At 43.6% G+C, this 25207-nt stretch overlaps 1 protein-coding gene across 1 annotated transcript in view; it reads left to right on the forward strand.

Annotated features, from left to right (window-relative positions):
* LOC124794794 (DNA oxidative demethylase ALKBH2-like) overlaps positions 1-25207 on the forward strand; it is a 174281-nt gene that overhangs the window by 94263 nt on the left and 54811 nt on the right. The window contains exon 2 of the mRNA XM_047258452.1: positions 19235-19436. Within this exon, the coding sequence (XP_047114408.1) occupies positions 19235-19436 (202 nt within the window). The remainder of the gene's footprint in view (positions 1-19234; positions 19437-25207) is intronic.

Raw genomic sequence — 25207 nt, forward strand, 5'->3', positions numbered from 1 at the left:
TTTTGCTTCTGATGAAGGTATATTTATATGTACCGAAACCTTGGTCAAGAATTTTAATAAATTTTTATCCTGCAACTGTTTTTGGCTGTGACACACGATTACTTGTAGAATAAAAACTCACAACTTTTGAAAAATTTTCTTTATTAATCGCCAAATATACTAATACTACCACTTTATAATAGGTATGTACGGCGTACCTAATGAGTCCAGTTAGTAAAAGATATGTACATAACATTTAACGTCAGGCAGGTGACGTTCACGTACATGTGAATATATATATATATTAAGATTTTCAGTAATTTTCTGAAACTCGCTGGCAATGCGAGCGGAAACGTCATTTGGAATGTTAAGCCTTACTAATTTTCTACCAAGCATTGACTACAAACATTCTGTCCTGTGTATCTTCCAGATCCCACAAGTACCTGTGACATCTATGTTCTTCTATTAGTAACACTACATTGTCTTCTGACCACTATATCATTGACTGCTGGGAAATTAGAGACGCAGCAATATTCAGAGACTCAAAAACTAAATTTTCTGCCTGTTTACATTCTTGTGGCTTTGGAAAACATGGCTCTATTAAACCACAATCTCAGCTCTTCTCTAGTTTTTTATTAAAAAATGGGTCAGATGGCTCTGAGCACTATGGGACTTAACATCTGAGGTCACCAGTTCCCTAGAACTTCGGTTAGTTAGGTTTAAGTAGCTCTAAGGACATCACTCACATCCATGCCCGAGGCAGGATTCGAACCTGCGACCGTAGCGGTCGCGCGGTTCCAGACTGAAGCGCCTAGAACTGCTCGGTCAAAGCGGCCGGCCTTGCGGTTTTGAATTGTGCAAGAGTAAATATATGTTTGTTGCTACAAAAGCACTGGCTATTGGCGACGCTGCTCGACAGTAGCACACGTTAGTCAACAGTCAACAATCGACTAATATCCCACCTTTACATGCATTGTTCACCTAGTGACAAAAGTGAATCGTGTGCCGTCCAGCCATTTATTTACTTTTGTGGACAACTGTGTTCATACATGCAGATACAGTTGTGTGACTGGGTGCATGAAACAGAAGTTAATGAATTTGTGTGGTGCAAGGTATGCTTTCTGTCTCATTTATTTAGTCATAACTTCCTTAAATATTTGTTGGTAGTGTTCTGTACTTTATAAAAGTGCGGTGTGTTTCTTGAGACCAAAAATGGCCACTGTTTTTAGTTAGTTACATGTTCCCTGAACCATACGAGGGCGTGCTGGGAAGTAATGCTTTTTATGTGAAAACTCTTGCGGCTTTGTAAATGAAACAAGCGTTATCAACAATCTACATCTGTATTATTCATATTATATATTTATTTCTCCATATAATCACTCAGGCGACGGACCGTTTCTCCCAAAGAGAGACCAGTTTCTTAATGCCGTCAGTGTAGGATGACTGACTTTTTTGACGAAGCCCACCTCACCTGTGTTTGCACGGCTTCGATACTATGGGTATAAAGTCTTCGAAGGTGTTCTTTAAGTTTTGGAAACTGATGAAAATGGGATGGAACTCAGTCAGCATAAGCTGGCCGAAGTGGCCGTGTGGTTAAAGGCGCTGCAGTCTGGAACCGCAAGACAGCTACGGTCGCAGGTTCGAATCCTGCCTCGGGCATGGATGTTTGTGATGTCCTTAGGTTAGTTAGGTTTAACTAGTTTCAAGTTCTAGGGGACTAATGACCTCAGCAGTTGAGTCCCATAGTGCTCAGAGCCATTTGAACCATTTTTCAATCAGCATAACAGCGCATGCATCCAAGTTGCTGACAAAAATAATATAAAGAAGAATGGGAAAGAAAACTGATGATTTGTTACAGGACAATGAGTTTGGCTTTAGAATAGGTAAAGGCACCCGAGAGGCTGAAAGTTATCTTAATAAAGATAATATAAATGTTGTTGTTTATTAAACATTTTGCTTACGTCGGGGATGTTTGGAGGATGATCGATGACAGTGAACCCAAAGCGTCGTATTAATGCAGGTGCCGCAGTGCTCGTGTGTGGTCTGCCATGGTCACGCTGAGGAGATAGTGCTCAATGTGCGGACGAACTCTTCGAATTAGAAACTCGATTACAGCACGCTGTTTCTCACACACTGACATAAAGAGACACGATAATATCGTACATAGACGAACATGTGACTACAAAAATAATCAGCAGTCTGTAACGAGATTGTTGTGGGAGTATGCAGACTTTTACCTCTGGATGTGCCCATTCTCATAAGAAACTAAATGTATATGGAAACGCAAGCAAATATCTGAATAAGATACATCTGTTGTCATTTAACATGCGCACTGACAGTAAACTGCGTTCTTTTACAGTGGTGTGTTCTACTGAGATTCTCCCAAGAGTGCAAGACCCGGGAGTGTTTTTATGGAATTTGGAAAACAGGTGAGATGGATCGCCATAAATGGAGCTGTATGGGCAAGTCATTAGCCAAGCCTGGATAGCTCAGTCGATAAGGTTATCGATCGCGGTAAACGACGTCTGATGTTCAAATCCTAGTCTGGCACGCAGCATCAATCCGCCATGAAATTTTAGTGCAACGCACATTTGGTTACAAAGTGATAGATTCTTTCTGGAGACGTTTATAGTTGTTATAAAACTCATGTAAACAACGAAATATTACAATTTAGAGTAGTTATTTGGGAGAAGCTGTAGGAATCAATGGAGGGATTGGCCATGGGGGGAGGGGGAGGGCAGGGGAGAGGAGGTTGAGGGTCGGAGACTAGGGCGCAGTAAGACCCGGAGCTGGACTTAGCTACAGGCTACTGACAGCAGAATCTAATCCACGTCTCAGGTTGACACGCTAGGGAAAGAATGCCGACGCGCCGAAAATGAGCTGGTATTTGCATCTGCTGGGGTATCCTGCTGTTGCGAAGAAAAGGAGTCCCACCTGGCGAAAGCACAATGCTGCGACGTCGACGCTTCTCAGAGGCGTAGACACTGAAACGGCAAGTCACTGCCTCGAATTGATGGCCAGAATGGCGTTAGCACGTTCCTCCTGTGAATCTCATCCCGACGACGGTCACTGACCGGTCTTGTAACGAAGCGTATTGTTAACAAATTCATTGTTGAGCACAAAGAGCGACTTTTATTGCTGCGTCATCGAGATTTGTTCTAGACCAGAATGGCCTCGTGATCATTATTGTTCTTCGGTCGCCACTGTGTTTGGCAGGCGAAAGAAGTGGGTTCCGTGGTAGAAATCAGGCATTTCGAGATAAACCAGGAGCCTTATTTTTGTCGACGAAGAATTAACGAGAGAGTCGTGAACAACAGTGAATCTAACAGCAGTGCCTCTTTTGCAAAAAATGCACACTTAACGTGGTTATTGACTTCTGACATCTTCCTTAAATGAATGTTAGGGTATCTACAATAAGTAATTCATTATTCTCTTTGTGTGGAAGCTTAGCGATAGCTACAGTACAGGCTGCAATTGCCGATCACTAATCACGATCATATTCATAACAAAGGAATCTTTCCTACAGAACGACTCGGGATGTAATTAATAGAGTAGTTCAACGATTCATAACCAACGTTATGTGGCCACATTGTTAATTTTGATGCAATATGAGATCACCATCATTAAGTGATCATTCAGTGTATATTTGACATACAGAAGGAATTATTTTAGTGCGCTGTAACTCTGTGGTAGGCTAGCAACGTTTCATTGCACCTCTTCCGACAGTCGAGCAACAATTTCGATGCAGCATGACATTTGAGTCCATCTCTAAAAACGAGAACAATATGTTTACTTAGATGAAGTAGGGGTGCCTGTAATGTATGTATCTATTTAACGCCAAACATGAACCAGATACACTAAAATATTTCTATATCATGAGGCAGGGATTCGAATGCATCGCTTATTTTCTATTCTCATTTCATAAAAGCCGAATAGTGAACTACCGTCTTGGAATTTTTTGATACATTTCACGAGAAACGTAGCGCGGTATGTGTCTTCCTGTAAGTCAAATTACGTAAGGAAAATGACTTCGAAAAACCTATGATTTTCAGTAGCGTCAGAAAATGTGCACAGATTAGTTCTACATTTCACATCGCTAACATTCTATGTATCAAAGTTAATCTTTCTTTGTCGAAGCCTTGTCCCACAGCTACGCATGGTTAATCGGATGTGGCATGTTAAGTTTAAGAGGTGGCCAGATGCCCTTCCTGCCGCCACCCCGTACCCCCCGGGAAGGAATTAGTGTACCCCAAATGTCTGTGTCTAATGTAAGTCATGGAATAGTGAGAATGTGTTGCAAATGTCTGCGAGTCGTGTAACTGAGGCGGAAGGTGGGGACCAGCACGGTATTCACCTAGCGGGATGTGGAAAACCGCCTAAAAACCACATCCAGGCTGGCCAGCACACCGGCTCTTCGTCGTTAATCCACCGGGCGGATTCGATCCGGGGCCGGCGCGCCCACCCGAGTCCAGGAAGCAGCGCGTTAGCGCTCTCGGATACGCTGGCGGGTACATATCAAAGTTATTGTCCTTGTCTAATGCAGAGGTCACAACTATGACATTATGCAGTTGGAAATTTGAGTTTATTATCTTCTGTGGATGATGGCATGAACGTGTATCCTTAAAAATCTTTCTGCTTCATTGAGGTTCGGTACTCCTGAGGAGAAAATTTCAGGAAACTTGTAAGCATTATTTTTACGGGATAAGCGAAAGGTTCAACTTCTTGTCTGATCTTAATATTCCGTAAACTCTTCAAAAGTGGTACAAATTTATGAGTTATGGACAAGGCCTTCCCCGAAGTCCACGTCTGTACGAAGGTATTTTGTGGGCACTATCTTCAGTTAAGGGGGCATGTCGCTAAATTGATGAGATGGATCGCAGCTAGATAGATTATAATCTCATTAGAAAGCAGTAGTAAGTAGTAGTAGTAGTAGTAGTAGTAGTAGTAGTAGTCGTCGTAGTCGAATGTTCTGACTTTCTTTAATTTGGGTGAAAAGCAGGTATAACTTTCTGGGTTACAGAAAGTGTTATTTCACTACCTTATGTTTCCTAATTGTTTTAACATCACACGCATATACAATTTCATGTACAGTTATTCAAATAATACACTGATCAATCACATAAATGTGGCCACCAGTCAATAGCGTGACTTTTGCAGTGCAGACTGCTGCGAGACGCGCAGGAAAACTGACAGTAAGGTTCTGGAAGGTACCTGCAGGGATGTGGAGCCATGCTGACTCCAGTGCCGTGGCCGGTTGAGGATTGATGGCGCGAACAGCCCAGTCCAGGTGGACTTACAGATTCTCTATTGCGTTTAAATCCGGGGAGTCTGGTGGCCAGGGGAGTATGTAAACTCATCCTGGTGCTCTTCGAACCACACACCTGCACTGCGAGCTGTGCGACACCTTGAACTGTGCTGCTGGTGGACGCCATTGTGCCAAGGAAAAACAAACTGCATGTAGGGGAGGTCAAGGTCCCCCAGGATAAATGCATACTTACTTTGATCAGTTGTGCCTTCCAGAATGACGAGATCATGCAGGGAATGAATCGGGTAGCCCAGACCCTTTTGACGACTGTAGTAGGGTGGTTGCTTCCCGACGTTCCACACCGTACATGCCAATGGCCATCTGTCTGGTAGAGAATAAAACGAGATTAATCGAAAAGGCCACCTGTCGCCAATCAGTGGATGTATATTTGTGGTGGTGGCGTGCAAATTCCAGTCTTCGTCGTCAACAAACAAGTCAGCATGGGTGCATTGAACCAGGTGCCTGCTGCGGAAGCCTGTACAGTGCAACGTTCGCTGAGGACATATAGCTGGTAGCTCCTTGCTTCATCTGGACAGTCAGCTGCTCAACAGTTGCACGTCTCATTCCATGTAGGCTTTCACGGCCGGTGTCTTCATCAGTAAACACTTCCGGGCTAAGTTGCCGTGGTCGATCTGTAGAACTACTTCTCCCTGACGTTTCGTTCTCAACTACGGTGAACATCTTCCGAGGTGAGTCAACGACTGGTTGCTAGGAGCTGGGGCCGCCGCTTATATGGATATCGTAGGGGGTGCCACCGCAAGTCACGTGGCGTCGATGTGCAGCTATCTCTGGCTAACGTCTGTTCTCTCGATTGCAGGCAATCGATTGTCACGTGACATTGTCATAAAAATAGAAAGCACAATGTAAATACGACTGACTTTTGGTTGTTTGTTGTCCACACAGACTTATCGTGGTAACTTCCACATTACACTTCTATATCACTCTTTCCATTGTTCGTAGTTCACACAACAATACAAAGTTTTGGATTACACAATTCATAGTCCAGAGCTATACCTAATATTACCAAGGTTTCACATAATATTACACATAGTACAGGCCTCTTTTTTAATGTATGATCACTTTAAAATTTCATACACATAGTTTGCAATACACAACACAAAAGAAAATGAAATAGGTTATTATACAACATAGTTTTATCATTCAACTTCAAATTACACTTGCACATAATTTTTAAGTTGTACTTTCATCTCCTATCTGTTTTGGGTACCAACGACTCCACTGTATTTGAACGTGGTTCGATTTGTTTAGTGAGTCGTGGCGTTTGACTTTGCTCTCTCCACTTCACTCGATCGGGTGAGGAGTACGTCGTGTATACTTTAATTCATACTCTCCACCATCTTCCTCCTCTCCACACTGTACAGAATGGAGGGAAGGAGCGTATCGGACACTTCTTTCACGGCTGATATCTGTTACCACCGTATTTGTCACACACACTTTAGTACAACAGTTTCCTCCTACTTCAGACAATCTTCTGCCACACCCTCGACAACACTTACAATAGATACATGAGAAACATATTATAATAATTACAACTAGGGTTACTGAACCTGTGTATCCCCACACGTAATACATACTTCGTGACCATCCTCGGAAGGTCGTTCGCTGATGGTATTCTATTTCGCCTTGTAGTTCATCTATTTTGTGACTTGCTATATTTGGGTCATCCAAGTGTCTTACAATATGTTCTAAGGGTAACGATACAGGTATTTTTGTGACCTCCTGCTTCTCCTCATTTATCATACAACAGTCTCTATCTAAATTTAACATAGGTACTATGTCATCCTGGCTTACATTAGTACTAATTACATGGCCAACTTGTAGCGTGACTTGCGCACCGTATCCTTTGCACTGGCTTGTAAATGTTAATTTATCAGTACCTCTTATGATAAGATCATTAGGGAGTAACTCATTGCGCAATATCGTTAAACCCTCGTCCCTGACTGCGACATACAGCCATTCTACATCTACATCTACATGACAACTCTGCAATTCACATTTAAGTGCTTGGCCGAGGGTTCATCGAACCACAATCATACAATCTCTCTACCATTGCACTCCCGAACAGCGCGCGGGAAAAACGAACACCTAAACCTTTCTGTTCGAGCTCTGATTTCTCTTATTTTATTTTGATGATCATCGCTACCTATGTAGGTTGGGCTCAACAAAATATTTTCGCATTCGGAAGAGAAAGTTGGTGACTGAAATTTCGTAAATAGATCTCGCCGCGACGAAAAACGTCTTTGCTTTAATGACTTACATCCCAACTCGCGTATCATATCTGCCACAATCTCTCCCCTATTACGTGATAATACAAAACGAGCTGCCCTTTTTTGCACCCTTTCGATGTCCTCCGTCAATCCCACCTGGTAAGGATCCCACACCGCGCAGCAATATTCTAACAGAGGACGAACGAGTGTAGTGTAAGCTGTCTGTTTAGTGGACTTGTTGCATCTTCTAAGTGTCCTGCTAATGAAACGCAACCTTTGGCTCGCCCTTATCTATGTGGTCTTTCCAACTGAAGTTGTTCGTAATTTTAACACCCAGGTACTTAGTTGAATTGACAGCCTTGAGAATTGTACTTTTTATCGACTAATCGAATTCCAACGGATTTCTTCTGGAACTCATGTGGATCACCTCACACTTTTCGTTAATTAGCGTCAACTGCCACCTGCCACACCATACAGCAATCTTTTCTAAATCGCTTTGCAACTGATACTGGTCTTCGGATGACCTTACTAGAAGGTAAATTACAGCATCATCTCCGAACAACCTAAGAGAACTGCTCAGATTGTCACCCAGGTCATTTATACAGATCAGGAACAGCAGAGATCCCAGGACGCTTCCCTGGGGAACACCTGATATCACTTCAGTTTTACTCGATGATTTACCGTCTATTTCTACGAACTGCGACCTTCCTGACAGGAAATCACGAATCCAGTCGCACAACTGAGACGATACCCCGTAGGCCCGCAGCTTGATTAGAAGTCGCTTGTGAGGAACGGTGTCAAAAGCTTTCCGGAAATCTAGAAATACGAAATCAACTTGAGATCCCCTGTCGATAGCGGCCATTACTTCGTGCGAATAAAGAGCTAGCTGCGTTGCACAAGAACGATGTTTTCTGAAGCCATGCTGATTACGTATCAATAGATCGTTCCCTTCGAGGTGATTCATAATGTTTGAATACAGTATATGCTCCAAAACCCTACTGCAAACCGACGTCAATGATATAGGTCTGTAGTTCGATGGATTACTCCTACTTCCCTTCTTAAACACTGGTGAGACCTGCGCAATTTTCCAATCTGTAGGTACAGATCTATCGATGAGCGAGTTGTTGTATATGATTGGTAAGTAGGGAGCTATTGTATCAGCGTAATCTGAAAGGAACCTAATCGGTATACAATCTGGACCTGAAGACTTGCCCGTATCAAGCGATTTGAGTTGCTTCGCAACCCCTAGGGTATCTACTTCTAAGAAACTCATGCTAGCAGCTGTTCGTGGTTCAAATTCTGGAATATTCCATTCGTCTTCCCTGGTGAAGGAATTTCGGAAAACTGCGTTCAATAACTCCGCGGCACAGTCGTCGGTAACAGTGCCATCGCCACTGCGCAGCGAAGGTATTGACTGCGTCTTGCCGCTTGTGTACTTTGCATACGACCAGAATTTCTTCGGATTTTCTACCAAATTTCGAGACAATGTTTCGTCGTGAAACCTATTAAAGGCATCTCGCATTGAAGTCCGTGCCAAATTTCGCGCGTCTGTAAATTTTAGCCAATCTTCGGGATTTCGCGTTCCTCTGAACTTCGCATGCTTTTTCCGTTGCCTCTGCAACAGCGTTCGGACCTGTTTTGTGTACCATGGGGGATCAGTTCCATCTCTTACCAGTTTATGAGGTATGAATCTCTCAATTGCTGTTGCTACTATATCTTTGAATTTGAGCCACATCTCGTCTACATTTGCATAGTCAGTTTGGAAGGAATGGAGATTGTCTCATAGCAAGGCTTCTATTGACACTTTATCCGCTTTTTTAAATAAAATTATTTTGTGTTTGTTTATAGTGGATTTAGAAGGAACGGTATTGAGCCTAGCTACAACGACCTTGTGATCACTAATCCCTGTATCAGTCATGATGCTCTTTATTAGCTCTGGATTGTTTGTGGCTAAGAGGTCAAGTGTGTTTTCGCAACCATTTACAATTCGCGTGGGTTCGTGGACTAACTGCTCGAAATAATTTTCGGAGAAAGCATTTAGGACAATCTCGGAAGATGTTTTCTGCCTACCACCGGATGTGAACAAGTATTTTTGCCAACATATCGAGGGAAGGTTGAAGTCCCCACCAACTATAACAGTATGAGTGGGGTATTTATTTGTTACGAGACTCAAATTTTCTCTGAACTGTTCAGCAACTATATCATCAGAGTCTTGGGGTCGATAGAAGGAGCCAATTATTAACTTAGTTCGGCTGTTACGTATAACCTCCACCCATACCAATTCGCACGGAGTATCTACTTCGACTTCACTACAAGATAAACCACCACTGACAGACACAAACACCAATTCTGCCTAATCTATCTTTCCTGAACACCGTCTGAGACTTCGTAAAAATTTCTGCAGAACTTATTTCAGGCTTTAGCCAGCTTTCTGTACCTATAACGATTTCAGCTTCTGTGATTTCTATTAGCGCTTGAAGCTCAGGGGCTTTCCCAGCACAACTACAACAATTTACAACTACAATTCCGACTGTTCCTTGATCCAAGCACGTCCTGTATTTGCCATGCCCCCTTTGAGATTGCAGCCCACCCCGTACTTTCCCGAGGCCTTCTAACCTAAAAAACCGCCCAGTCCACGCCACACAGCCTCCGCTACCCGTGTAGCCGCCAGCTGAGTGTAGTGAACTCCTGACCTATTCAGCGGAACCCGAAACCCCACCACCCTATGGCGCAAGTCAAGGAATCTGCAGCCAACACGGTCGCAAAACCGTCTGAGCCTCTGATTCAGACCCTCCACCAAAAGTCCGCAGTCGGTTCTGTCAACGATGCTGCAGATGGTGAGCTCTGCCTTCATCTCGTAAGCAAGACCGGCAGCCTTCACCAAATCAGATAGCCGCTGGAATCCAGAGAGAATTTCCTCAATTCCAAAGCGACACACGTCATCAGTGCCACCACCTGCAGCTGGCTGCACCCTGTGCTCTTCAGGGCATCCGGAAGGATCCTTTCCACATCAGGAATGACTCCACCCGAAATGCACACGGAGTACACACTGGATTTCTTCCCCTCCTTAGCCGCCATATACCTAAGGGGCCCCATTACGCGCCTAACATTGGAGCTCCCAACTACCAATAAGCCCACCCTCTGCGATTGCCCGGACCTTGAAGGCTGAGAATCATCCTCTGAAACAGGGCAGGCAGCTGCATCTGGCTCAGCCAGAGACAGTACCTGCGTCCGAATACTTTCATTCAATATGATACACTTTTGATTGCTGCACAGGATTAGCCGAGCGGTCTGGGGCGCTGCAGTCGTGGACTGTGCACCTGGTCCCGGCGGAGGTTCGAGTCCTCCCTGGGGTATGGGTGAGTGTTTTTCCTTAGGGTAATTTAGGTTAAGTAGTGTGTAAGCTTAGGGACTGATGACCTTAGCAGTTAAGTCCCATAAGATTTCACACACGTTTGAACACTTTTGATTGCAATCTTTCGGAACTTCTCTTATAGGCTGCAGCATACGAGCTTCACATAGCTCGTGGTCATAGGTGGAGATTAAAACAAACCTCTGCTTGCAAATATGACTTCTCAGCGTGACCGTTTTACAGTGTAACTGGTCACGGGACAGAAGCGCGTACTGTTATTTCGCATCATCAGTCAGCAAGCAGTTTTTCTCAGGCTCTATATAAGCGAACGATTTCTTTGCATCATCATACTCCGCGGGTAATGGCCATATTCTATATAACGTATATACGCTACTATCCACTAAAGGTACATTTAACACACAACTTAACGTAGTGCCGGCAAGAACTACATCTATATCTATTGTATGAAGTAACAGATACCCTTGGTCCTTCGTGAGTTCAACGGGGAACTTATTGTCTCTTAAATCTTCTTTTACCAGTTCTAAATACTTGATCACCTGTACGGGATTAATCAAGTGTGGTCCTAATAGACTTTTCTACGCGTTCACTATTGCAGAGACTAATAAGTGGTATTCCTCCCGACTTCATTGAACATACCAGTAATCAGCATTATTTGCTCTGTAATAGTTAAGAGAATCAGGGCATGTTGTACCTTCCTATTAGTGCTATTCTCATAATCCTCTACATGCATACTCAGTTTTCTTATTCTTTCTGCAATTATCTGAGTGTTCTTAGTTACCACGTCAAGTGTTTGATTCACACCTGTCAGTGACGCTCTCACAATGGTCACTTGTTCTTTGGACAATCGTAACAGCTCTCTCTGCTGTTCCTCGAGTACGTCTATTTTGGCTTTGAAGAATGCCGCATCTTCGTCTAATATGCCAAACAATACCTTACTTGCATCCCCTATAAAATTTAACATTCCTCTTTTGACCCTCGGTCGTTCATGCCTGTCCAGCTGATCAATCAAGTCTTTCGATCTAGAAATTTTACTCAGATGCCGTTTCACCGTTTGTTGTACATTCGCGCACTATCCAATGCTTAACTTTGCCCGACTCAGCTTACCCATGCAATGTTTTACCTCTCTATTGGCAACCACTTGCGTGTCCTCAAATTTGTCATGCAGTTCCTTGAAGTTAAAATAGCTCACCACTCTCCATGTTGTGCTGTGCAAACTCGCGCTGCCCTGGTTGTTTTAGTAAATCCCCGGCTCTGACTGAAATTTTTGCACTCTTACATCTTGCGGTGGCGCTTCTCGTCCCACGAGGCTGATCTGCAAGACACTCCCGACTATCGCTGTCACCCACAGTGCCTTCATCCTTCGCATCTGTAATAGAAAAGTACTTGTCACTCTTCTGCTCCTTTATCACCTGCGGTCCTTCTTCCTTTTACATCACGTCTTCTAATAGAATGTCCACATTTCCGTTCAGTAAAATTCCTTCAGCCTATTAGCATGCACTTTCATACATTTCTTCCCTTTTAGCCTAATTACTACGTTAGGTTCTTGCACATCAACCACAGTAAATGGCCCTCGCCATTGGCTATCTAATTTCTTCGACCGTCCCCGTCGCACGCTCTCGTCATACAGCAATACACGATCTGTCTTTCTAAATTCCCTCGTGTTTTGTGTTTTGTCATAGTTATTCTTGTTTCTTTCTTTGCTCACTTGTGTTGCCTCACGGGCATCTTGGTATAACATTTGTAGTCACTGTCGAATCTCCGTCACGTAATCATCATAATTGTAGATTACGTTTGCTGGTTTCTTTTGTAGCCATCCCGGCAAATTGCACTTCCTGCCGAAGAACAATTCGAATGGTGTGTATCCCGTGGTACTAGGAGTAGTAGTATTGTACACAAAACATGCGAATGCAACCCATCCGTCCCAATCTGCCTGGTCCCGGTTCACATAGTGTCGCAGCATCTCCGTCAGGGAACAGTGTGTACGTTCTAGCGCTCCATTGGACTGCGGATGGTACGCTGTCGTATGTATTTTCTCTATTCTCAGTAATTTGCAGACTCGTTTCATGGTGTCGCCTATGAAATTGCTTCCCATGTCGCTGAACAGAGCTGTCGGGATCCCAAATTTTAAAATAATGCTTTCCACCAATTTTCGTGCAACCGTATCAGTGTCTTGCCGAGCTATCGGTTCGGCTATTACAAAATTCGTGAGAGAGTCTTGAAAAGCCAAAATATATTTGTGCCCAGACTGGGTAATGGGTAATGAACCTACTGTATTAATATCACAGCGCTCAAATATAAATTCTGGGGTCGGAGTTAGCTCTAGTGGTTGCTTAGTCTTAGCTTGTGTGATCTTGTTCTTTTGGCAACTTTTGCATGGCCTTATGAACTTCTCTATGTCAGCTTTCATACCCGGCCATGTATAGGACTGTTTTATTCGTTCATACGTCCTTCCCATTCCATGATGGCCTCCTATGGGAGATATGTGTATCTTCTTTAGAAATGCCAATTTATCCTCTGCACTCAGAACATCATCTTTGTTTATCTGGGGTGTGTTACTGCCTCTGCTTATCTCGGTCGCGTCAGCTGTCTCTTTGGGGTCTTCTATCTCATCTGTCACCTCCGTCTTCACTATCTCGTCGCTATTCGATTCCTTGATTGCGGTCTTAGTGGCGACGTCCTCTCGCTTATCTTTGTGCCTGTCAGTCTCATTTGTACCCCTCTTTGTAACCTGCTGTGTGTGTTTGTCGCCGTCTTGTACACTCCGAATGTGTGATAGTGCGTTGGCCACGCGATTTTGCTTTCCTTCCTTATATATGGTTTGGTAATCGTATTCTTTCAACTTTAACCGAAGCTTCATTAATCTTGGCGATGGATCCGTAATGCTACCTAACCACATCAGTGGTTTATGGTCCGTGAGTATCTTGAACTTCCTTCCAAAGGGATGCGGTCGGAAGTATTTGACTATTTGACTGCCCATACTATGACAAGCAACTATCGCTCTATTGTACTGTAATTCAACTCTGCTTTGTTGAGAGTATGTGATATGTATGCAATTGGTAAATCCTTTCCCATTGAACCTTGACTCAAATATGCCCCTAACGCGTACTTACTGGCGACAGGTGTTAATTAAAACTCTTTAGTGAAGTCTGGATACTGTAGTATCGGTGGCTTGGTTAACTTCTCTTTCAATGTTTGAAACGCCTCTTCCTGTGCTTCCGCCCAAACATACAGAACTCCTTTCTTTAATAGTTCGTTTAAGTGTTTAGAAATTTTGCTAAAGTTGCTCAAAAATCTTCGATTGTATCCGATCATACCCAGACAACTTTTTAAGTCAGCAGTTGTCCGTCGCTGCGGATACTTTTCTATTGCTGCTACTTCAGTGGGATCAGGTTTCAGACCTTCCGCTGTCAAAACGTGCCGCAAAAATGTTACTTCCGCCCTTTGGAATTCACTTTTGTCGACTTGCAATTTTAGATTTGCTTTCCGTTAGCGATCAAATAGTTCCTCAATTCACGCATTATTGGCCCTCAAGTGACGCACCCACGACAACAATGTCGTCAAGGTAAATGAACACTTTATTTTTCTGTACACCCGTCAGTACAGCATTCATTAACTGTTGAAATGTGGATGGAGCCGTCTTCAGGCCCATCGCCATCCTATTATATTCATAATGGCCTGTAGGTGTGCTAAATGCCGTCTTTTCTCGATCCCTTTCGTCTATCAGGACTTGATAGTATCCTTTCGCAAGATATAGGCTTGAGAAATACTTTGCCTTCCCTAGGCTATCTAGTATTTCATCAATTCTGGATAGTGGGTAGACCATATTCAACGACATATCATTTAATTTCGGATAATCGACAACCACTCTCCACTTTTGTGTGCCGCTGGCATCAAGATTCTTCGGTAGTAATAACAGAGGGAAGTTAAATGGACTGGTACTCGGTGATATTATGCCGTCATCCAGCATGCCATCTGTCTCCTTTTTCAGTGCTTCCTGTTGTGTTTGGGGATTCGGTAAGGCCTCTGATTTATGACCGTGCCTTCTGCTTCAGGTACTCGTGAAATCTGGTGCTTCACTACAGTGGTGTAGGTGAGCGCGTCCTCCCGGTAAATGAAAGACATCATTATACGCCAAACACAACTCCTGTATGCCTTCTTGCTCTTCTTGGTTTAACTGTTCTATACGCAGGTTTTCTTTCAACAAGTTCTGCCGTGGTTTTCTCCCGTCTTTCTTCCCCTACGGCGCACGTCGGATTTTACAATTGCTCGGTGGCGAAATTCGTTCCACTAATCCCTCCAGCGCAATAAAATGGACGTCTTGTTCCCTGGTGTTCATCACATTTGTTATGCACATCCCGTCTCGGATAGTCACTATGCCTTCTGGTATATAGACTGCTTCACTCCCTAGTTTTCTTGTCACGCGAACTTCTATAAATCTTTCTTCTCGCGGCCCGATTCTTATTTCTTCAGAGCCCTCCGGGGCTGGAGACAGGTTGCTCCTACTCGTCTTGACCTTACATTGATTCTTTGCTCTTCGGGGTGGCCATTTACTTTGCTTAGTTTCATTTTCCTTTGGTTTCGTACAACCCTCTTGGGATGGCGCAGGCGGCAGCCGGCTGACACGCCTCGCTGTGTGTTTGTCTTGACCAATACCCTCGTTATCTACGCGGAATGGGCCTCTATCGTCCGTTTGCGTTGCAGCAACTTTTTCTGTTCATGCAGTGACCTTGGCCGGCATCTTTACAAACAAGTAGGCCAGCCCTTATCTACAATGTCAGTATAGAACTGGGGTTTAGCGATCATGTCATTATAGCAACTATGATTATAAAAGTTAATAGATCAGTCAAGAAGGCTCGGAGATTATTTCTGCTAGATATGGAAGATAAGCAGTTGTTAACATCTCATTTACACAGTAAATTGACATCATTGAGTTCAAGCAAGACAGATGTAGAGAAATAATGGGAAAAGTTTAAGCATATTGTAAATCGTGGTCTGGACAGTTATGTTCCTAGTAAGTGGATAAAGGATGGAAAGAGCCACAATAATTTAGTAACGGAATTTGTTAGATGCTGAGGAAGCAGAGCTGTTGCACTCTAGTTTCAAAAGGGGACGCACAAACGACGACAAGTAAAGGTTAGTTGAGACTCATACATCTGTGAAAAGATCTATGCTCGAAGCATACAACAGCTACCACCGTCACACCTTAGCAAAAGTTCTGGCATAGAACCCGAGAAAATCGCTAAGCGGGTCTAAGGCTTCCATTCAGTTCCTTGTTGACCAGTAAAGCGGAAGCCGACGTTTTAAGTTTCACGTTCAAGAAATCGTTCACGCGGGAGAACCGAACAAACATACCGTCATTTGAGCATCGGACGAACTCCCGTATGGACGACGTATAATAAGCATACCTGGCGTGGAGAAGCAACTGAAAGATTTGAAAACATAGAAATCACCAGGTCCGGATTTTACAAAGAATGCTCTACGGCATTAGCCGCTTACCTAGCTTGCATTTATCTTGAATTTCTTGCTCAGCACAAAGTCCGAAGCGACTGCAAAAAAGCGCAGGTGACTCCAGTATTTAGGAAAAGTAAAAGAACGGACCCGAAAAATTACATGTACCAATATCCCTTACTTAAGTTTGCTGCAGAATCCTTAAACACATTCTCAGTTCGAATATAATAAATTTTCTTGAGGCTAAGAGGCTTATGTCCACGAATCAGCAAGGTTTTAGAAAGCATCGCTCGTACGAAACTCACTCTTCTCACATGATATACTGAGAACTATGGAAGAAGAGCAACAGGCAGATTCCATATTTTTAGGTTTCCGGAAAGCATTTGACACTGTGCCCCATTGCAGGCTGTTAACGAAGGTACGAGCATATGGAATAAGTTCACAGATATGTGAGTGGCTGGAAGACTTAAATAATAGAATCCAGTGTGCAGTGTGCCATCCATGGCGAGTGTTCATCAGAAGCAAAGATATCGTCAGGAGTGCCAGATGGAAGTGTGGTAGGACCACTGTTGTTCTCTATATACATAAATGATTTGACAGACAGGGTGGGCAGCAGTCTGCGGTTGTTTGCTGATGATGGTGTGGTGTACAGTAATGTGTCGAAGTTGAGTGACTGTAGGAAGATACAAGACGACCTAGACAAAATTTCCAATCGGTGTGACGAATGTTAGCTAAACTTAAATGTGGAAAAATATAATTTAATGCATATGAGTAGGAAGAACAAAACTGCAAGGTTCGGATACAGTATTACTAGTGTCCAGCTTGACACAGCCAAGCCATTTCCATATCAGGGCGTAACGTTGCGAGTGACACGAGGTGGAACGAGCATGTGAAAACTGTGGTAGGGAAGGCAAATGGTCGACTTCGGTGTATTGGGAGAATTTTAGGAAAGAGTGGTTCATCTGTAAAGGAGTATGCTGGTGCGACCTATTCTTGAGTACTGCTCGAGTGTTTGGTACCCGTACCGGGTCGGATTGGAGGAAGACATCGAAGCAGTTCAGAGGAGGGCTGCTAAATTTGTTACTGGTAGATTCGAACAAAACGTAAATGTTACGGAGATGCTTCGGGAACTTAAATGGGAATCCCTGGAGGGAAGGCGGCGTTCCTTTTGGGAAACACTATTGCGAGAATTTAGAGAACCGGCATTTGAAGCTGAGTATCGAACGAGTATACGAGAAATCAGAGTGGCATACAGTCGTTTTTCCCCCTCGAATGGAGCAGGAGAGGAAATGACAAATAGTGGTACAGAGTATCCTCCGCCACTCACCTTACGGAGAGTATCTATGTAGATCTACATCTACATTTGCATTTACACTCCGCAAGCCACCCAACGGTGTGTGGCCGAGGGCACTTTACGTGCCACTATCATTACCTCCCTTTCCTGTTCCAGTCGCGTATGGTTCGCGGGAAGAACGAATGCCAGAAAACCTCCGTGCGCGCTCGAATCTCTCTAATTTTACATTCGTGATCTCCTCGGGACGTATAAGTAGGGGCAAGCAATATATTCGATACCTCATCTAGAAACGCACCCTCTCGAAACCTGGACAGCAACCTACACCACGATGCAGAGCGCCTCTCTTGCAGAGTCTGCCACTTGAGTTGGCTAAACATATCCGTAACGCTATCACGCTTACCAAATAACCCTGTGACGAAACGTGGCGCTCTTCTTTGCAACTTCTCTATCTCCTCCGTCAACCCGACCTGGTACGGATCGCACACTGATGAGCAATACTCAAGTATAGGTCGAACGAGTGTTTTGTAAGCCACCTCCTTTGTTGATGGACTACATTTTCTAAGGACTCTCCCAATGAATCTCAACCTAGCACCCGCCTTACAAACAATTAATTTTAAATTATCATTCCACTTCAAATCGTTCCGTACGCATACTCCCAGATATTTTACAGAAGTAACTGCTACCAGTGTTTGTTCCGCTATCATATAATCATACAATAAAGGATCCTTCTTTCTATGTATTCGCAATACATTACATTTGTCTATGTTAAGGGTCAGTTGCCACTCCCTGCACCAAGTGCCTATCCACTGCAGATCTTCCTGCATTTCGCTGCAATTTTCTAATGCTGCAACTTCTCTGTATACTACAGTATCATCCGCGAAAAGCCGCATGGAACTTACACTATCTACTAGGTTATTTACATATATATTCTGAAAAGCAATGGTCCCATAACACTCCCCTGTGGTACGCCAGAGGTTACTTTAACGTCTGTAGACGTCTCTTCATTAAGAATAACATGCTGCGTTCTGTTTGCTAAAAACTCTTCAATCCAGCCACACAGCTGGTCTGATATTCCGTAGGCTCTTACTTAGGTTATCAGGCGACAGTGCGGAACCGTATCGAGCGCCGTCTTGGAAGTCAAGGAAAATGGCATCTACCTGGGAGCCTGTATCTAATATTTTCTGGGTCTCATAAACAAATAAAGCGAGTTGGGTCTCACACGATCGCTCTGTCCGGAATCCCTGTTGATTCCTACATAGTAGATTCTGGGTTTCCAGAAATGACAAATCGCGAGCAAAAAAACATGTTCTAAAATTCTACAACAGATCGATGTCAGAGATATAGGCCTATGGTTTTGCGCATCTGTTCGACGACCCTTCTTGAAAACTGGAACTACCGGTGCTCTTTTCCAATCATTTGGAACCTTCCGTTCCTCTATAGACTTGCGGTACACGGCTGTTAGAAGGGGGGCAAGTTCTTTCGCGTACTCTGTGTAGAATCTAACTGGTATCCCGTCAGGTCCAATGGGCTTTCCTGTGTTGAGTGATGTAGAGCTGTGTTAAGCGAGTGAGCGCTGACGCCTTACTGCCTGTTGATGTTGTCGGCAGGGAGTTGGAGCAGCTGGCCGGTGCGCGGCCCTCGTGGCGCAAGGTGACTGCGGAGGGCCTGGATGTGGACTACACGCGGCTGCTGACACCTGCGCTGGCTGATGCCGTGCTGCACGAGCTGGAGGCGGGACTCACCTACTTCACAGGAGACCTGGCGCGCGTGCGCGTCTTCGGCCGCTGGCATCCCATCCCGCGACAGCAGGTACCGCATTCCACGGCAGTTGCCATCGTTCTCAGGCGCATACTGGTGATATGCTATTCATAGTGCATGTTTTGTGTGATCAACACTTCACTTCCTCCAGTAATCCATGAGCATTTATTCAACATATACTTACTTCACACATACACAACATATCAATTTTTGGCTGGGACAATGTTCTCATCAAAGGATGTTGCCCCAGAAATAAATTAATATGGTTCCTATCCCCTAGTCCCGAGCAAGGTTTTCGGGAGGTTTCCCTTGGTTGCAGGGCGTATGCCAGATATGGTAAGCCCTTTCGTTTATTTCCAATTGGTTCAAATGGCTCTGAGCACTATGGGACTTAACATCTGTGGTCATCAGTCCCCTAGAACTTAGAACTACTTAAACCTAACTAACCTAAGGACATCACAAACATCCACGCCCGAGGCAGGATTCGAACCTGCGACCGTAGCGGTCACGCGGTTCCAGACTGAAGCGCCTAGAACCGCACGGCCACACCGGCCGGCTTCCAGTTGGGATCCCCTATCTGCCCCATTAACAGCTCGGCTGAATAGAACCACGACTCTCCAAAGGGCTGGATCTCGAACAGCCCACTTGACTCCTAGAAATAGAGAACAGGAAAAATGATTCGCATCAGCTATGCTCAGAATGGTTGATTCGTTCTGTGGGAGAGAGGAAGGAAGGGGGCAGGAAGTTTTTCGTCAGAAATGGCAATCTTTGCAGCAGTTTAAAGCCAGTGTTGGCTGGAGTCCTGCAGGGCTCTGTTCTGGGACCTGTGCAGTGTTCAGTGTACACCAACGACATTCCCAAGCAGGCGGGAAGGGAAATCACACTGTGTACTGATGACACTGTGCTACTCAAAGACGGACACAACCTAAACTTTATCTACAGAGACATCTGGACAAAATCAGGCAGTGGTACACTGTCTGGAAGGTGAAAAGCACTCCTAAGAAGACCCAGACAATTACATTCACCACCAATCTCAAACTAACAACTCACCGTTGGTGGCATAGACTTCACATAGTGTGACCCAGGCCGTTACCTTGGTCTTACCGCACCCAAGAGATTGAATCGGAGGTGGCACATAAGCATGGCCAATAAGGGTTGGGACCTACATTACCAGTTGTACCCCATCTTCAGGAGTAACGCTTTATCAACAACTTGAAATTGACTATCTGGAGGTGCAGGCGTACTTCTGGCCATCACGTATGGTTCGGAAGCGTGGTCAATGACCGTCGAAACACACTTGAAAGGACCGCAGACTGTTTGCAACGAAGCATTACGAGTTAATAAAAGTCACTCCAAAGTACACTCTCAACACACGAATCAGATAACACTTGGGACAACCTATCAAGGGGACTGATGACCTCAGATGTTAAGTCCCATAGTGCTCGGAGCCATTTGAACAACCTATCAAACCAATCAAAACATACGGTGAAAATCGATGAACTTTCTGTAGGTAAACTATTACAACTATTACTTCATCACTCAACTCCGTAAGTTCATTAGGCCAAAAACCACCAAATTCGTTTCATAAACATTTACAGATGACCCTCGCACAACACTTTATGAGCACTCACACGTTTACATACTACTCCAACAGTAATGGGATACACAGTTCATGTCAACTCATTTTTCACATCTTCTGTAGCATAGCTAGAAGTCTGAAGGACATGATGCCCCGTAGACCAAATGGTTCAAATGGTCCTGAGCACTATGCGACTTAACTTCTGAGGTCATCAGTCGCCTAGAACTTAGAACTAATTAAACCTAACTAACGTAAGGACATCACACACATCCATGCCCGAGGCAGGATTCGAACCTGCGACCTAGCGGTCACGCGGTTCCAGACTGTAGCGTCTAAACCGCACGGCCACACCGGCCGGCGCCCCGTAGACCTTTTTGCTAGTTTGTCTGCTAGTACACATACACTTTCCCTGTACTGGCCTAATTTCGTTGGAGTAAATGCCAGTCTAATACACTGACAGGAAACTAAATGATGAAAATGTCTTGATTTTCCAGTCGTATTACAACGCTGAGACACCGCGACGGTTCGACGAGTGTCATAGTCAACACCTTCCAAAGAAATGTCGAAATATTGCTGATATGACTGTAGGCGAAGTGGTCTTCTGATGTCGGCGGATGCAGTGAGTAGGAGGGCGGATTGCTCGACCGGAAGCTGCTTCCGAATTTCCGAGTTAGCATGCTTCACCCGCCCCGCGTCCTGTCCCCTGCTGGCCGCCTTCTCGGTGTTCAGCCCGCTAACGCGCGATTCCACGCCGTAGTTGACAACCTTCGTCCCTATCGACAATATTCTCTTCTATCCTTATTTCTATAGATTCCTTTATTATGGTTTGTCGGCCAGAACAATTTTGTATTATCAGTACTGATTTATCTGTGCGTGCGCCAGATGTGTTCCTCGCAGCGTTTCGAGATACAGAATCGGGTTTCCCCTGTGTGTTGGCGCCTACATTCACTTATGATACTTTTAGTGGGCCCTTCACATATCCAAGAATGCCTTTTTTCCTCGGTGGTGATCAATGATAGTGTAAGTGTCTCATTTTCCGAGAATCCGTGCGATTTCTGCTGACGGACTGGCGCTCTTGGATCTTCCGGATGCAGCATTTGGAATTCAGTGCCAGGAAATCAAATTCCTAAGGCTTACAGTACAATCTTCAAAAAAGGAACTTTAAAACGACGTCTTTGAAAGTAAGATTTTCGAATGCGGTGAAGTACAAAACATTTAACTTTGCAAAATAGACGCCAGAAGCAGAGGGTGCAGGATACAAGTTTCGTAATAATGAAATCTCTGGTTCCATTCTCCTTAGCTGCAGCTTAATTTCGCTATGAAATCTCTGGTTCGATTCTCGTTAGCCGCAGACCAATTTCGCTTTTATTTAAATTCTATATTCATCATTAATTACAAATGTTAAGCAAATATTAAATCATAACTTTTTAAATAAAAAATACCATCTTTTCATTCATACATGAGAAGTGCGTTTATGGTTAAATAAAAAAAATTCTACATAAGTGATACTGTTCAGTATGTAGAAACAAACGAGTACTTCATTTTCTATTTGATTTTCCACATGTTTAGGAAATTTTAGTTTATTGTCAATACTCTCATTTTCTAACGATTAGTAAGTAAAAATAGGATATTATTTTTGTAAAAAATTGTAATTTAATATTTGTTAATTGTCATTTCTATTTGTTGATAAATACAGAATTTAAATAAGCTTAAAAATAAATTGCTGCTGACGAGATTGGAACCACCAACTTCACATTTACAAGATTTTCACCCTAAACTCTCAGCTATCGCTGACAGTGAGTCATGTGAATAAAAACGAGTTGTAGCCAAGTCTTGCACAATTATAAGACTTATCCAAGTTGTATGTGAATAAACTTTTAGGTTCTAAGATGCCAAGATGTATCTTGGCTTTACCGAACGGGATGCATGTAAGCTGTAAACAAAGAGCAGAATCTATTTTTCACACTAAGGTACATCCAGGTTGTTCGTAAGACGGTGGTGGGGCATGCTAATTCTTGAACACAGTCCGTCAGCCTGCGTCATGGTAACGTTCCTGCCGGTAACACATGAGAAAAGTTATCGATTCGAAGGGATGTTAGTAGATGTAAAGAGCTGTTACGATTTAAAACTGAAAACGTGGACTTTTTAACTGTGGAATTAATTAATACCTGTACGTGATGAAATACGTGGAGGAGCCTTGACTTCACGAAAACGGATGGACATACTTCTTCGTTGTGTGGGCGATCCTGGATTCCAGACTGGTGTGACCGAGGATTTTGGAGCATGTAAAACAGTAAACGATGTTATGGATCAGATAGTTTCCTTTTAACAGCTCACGACTGGATTAGATTTCCGTCTAAAATACAGGAAACTAATACAGCTAAGCTAGAACGGCAAAAAATATTTCGACTGCCAACTGTTAAAGGGGCATTTGATTGCACCCAAATAGAAATTATAAAGCCAGCATTACAAGACGATGAACACTTGAATCGCAAAGGTTATGCTGGTGAGAAATGCAGTACCTTAAGTGCAGAACGACCTGGTAGAGTGCGTGGTGCTGTAATATGGAGGCGTAGCCCAATTAGAAATAAAATTTCGGGGTACAACTGGGATGCCTGCACACTTACTTGGTGATTTAGGGTATCGAATATTTCCATGGTTAGTCTCTCATTTTAAGCAAGCAAGAAATTAAACCAGCGCGAAATGCCGATCAGCGTCGATTGAATTTGGTCCATGCCAGAGAAAGAGCAATAGTGGAGAGAGCCTTTGGTCAACTGAAGAAACTGTTTTCAATCATCGGCGACTGAGTAAGAGTTTCTTTGGAGAGGGTCCACAAACTAATAGTAACGTGTGGTGTACTTCACAGCATGTCTAAGCACTTGAATGATCAATTTCAGTATCATTTGGAGGACAGGAAAGTGAAAGTTCTGATGAAGACGAGTCTACCGACAGACAGCTGTAAAGCAGTGGAAGCAAGGTTCGTGGTGAACAGAAGCTCTGATTTTTTAAGGTTTTTTTTATTGGGTTAATTGTGTGCCATATAAGTAACTTGTAAGCAATGTAGTTATAAGTAAGTCACTTAATTACAAAAAAAAGCAAGGAAAAATGTAAAGTAGTATGTTTAGATACTTATTTTAGACAATAAAGAAAGAAATGGAAAGGATATGGTAATACGAAAGAGTAACAACACGATGTTTACGTCTCACACTAATAATTAGTTTGAGAAGATTTGTCCTGTGCAATTTTTTCTAGCTTTTTCTTTTCCCTCTCTGTGTGAAGGAAAAACACAAATCTCTGAAGTAGGGGTAAAGACAAGTTACCTGTTTCTCCACTTTCGTATGCAGCAAGGGCTTTCACTCCAGGTAGAATATATCTTGAGGGTGCCAGTGTTGTTGTTGCAGGAGCAACAACTGGCCACGTACCTACGTATTGACGTTTCCCTCTGATCTTCATTTTTATCGCAGTCTTGAGCAGCATTTAATACGTGCTTGACACCAACCGTAATAGCTCCTGAAATCTTTCTAAAAACAGTATTGTCTTCCTGGGAGGGCAATACCAGTAAACGCTTTTCTCAGTGTTTATAAATTTATTTGGTTTATTTCTGTTTTCGTCGGGTCGATTTTCTTTTTTATTTGACTCTTCAAAATGGTTCAAATGGCTCTGAGCATTATGGGACTTAACATCTATGGTCATCAGTCCCCTAGAACTTAGAACTACTTAAACCTAACTAACCTAAGGACATCACACAACACCCAGTCATCACGAGGCAGAGAAAATCCCTGACCCCGCCGGGAATAGAAACGGGAACCCGGGCGTGGGAAGCGAGAACGCTACCGCACGACCACGAGCTGCGGACTGACTCTTCATGTTACTGAAGAGTTTATTAAGCTGTGCAACACTACTGTTTTCCAGTTCTGTAGTAGTATCCCTGAGCAATAGTATTTCACCCGGTCTTCTTTTCTGGCACTACCTTCGGTATTTTAGATTTTTGTAACATAATCCTGTGTTCAGATAGCAAACTGATCAACATTGCTCTGTGAACAGTGGTCTTATCAACAACATCACTTTCACTGGGAGACATATCGATAATTGGGTCTTCAACCAGTATGAGCTGCACGTCACGATCCCCTCCACGCAACTAACGTTTGATGCGAGTGGCTCAAATGGCTCAGAGCACTATGGGACTTAACATCTATGGTCATCAGTCCCCTAGAACTTAGAACTACTTAAACCTCACTAACCT

Source organism: Schistocerca piceifrons, chromosome 1 (genome assembly GCF_021461385.2).
Source record: "Schistocerca piceifrons isolate TAMUIC-IGC-003096 chromosome 1, iqSchPice1.1, whole genome shotgun sequence".
Lineage (NCBI taxonomy): Eukaryota > Metazoa > Arthropoda > Insecta > Orthoptera > Acrididae > Schistocerca > Schistocerca piceifrons.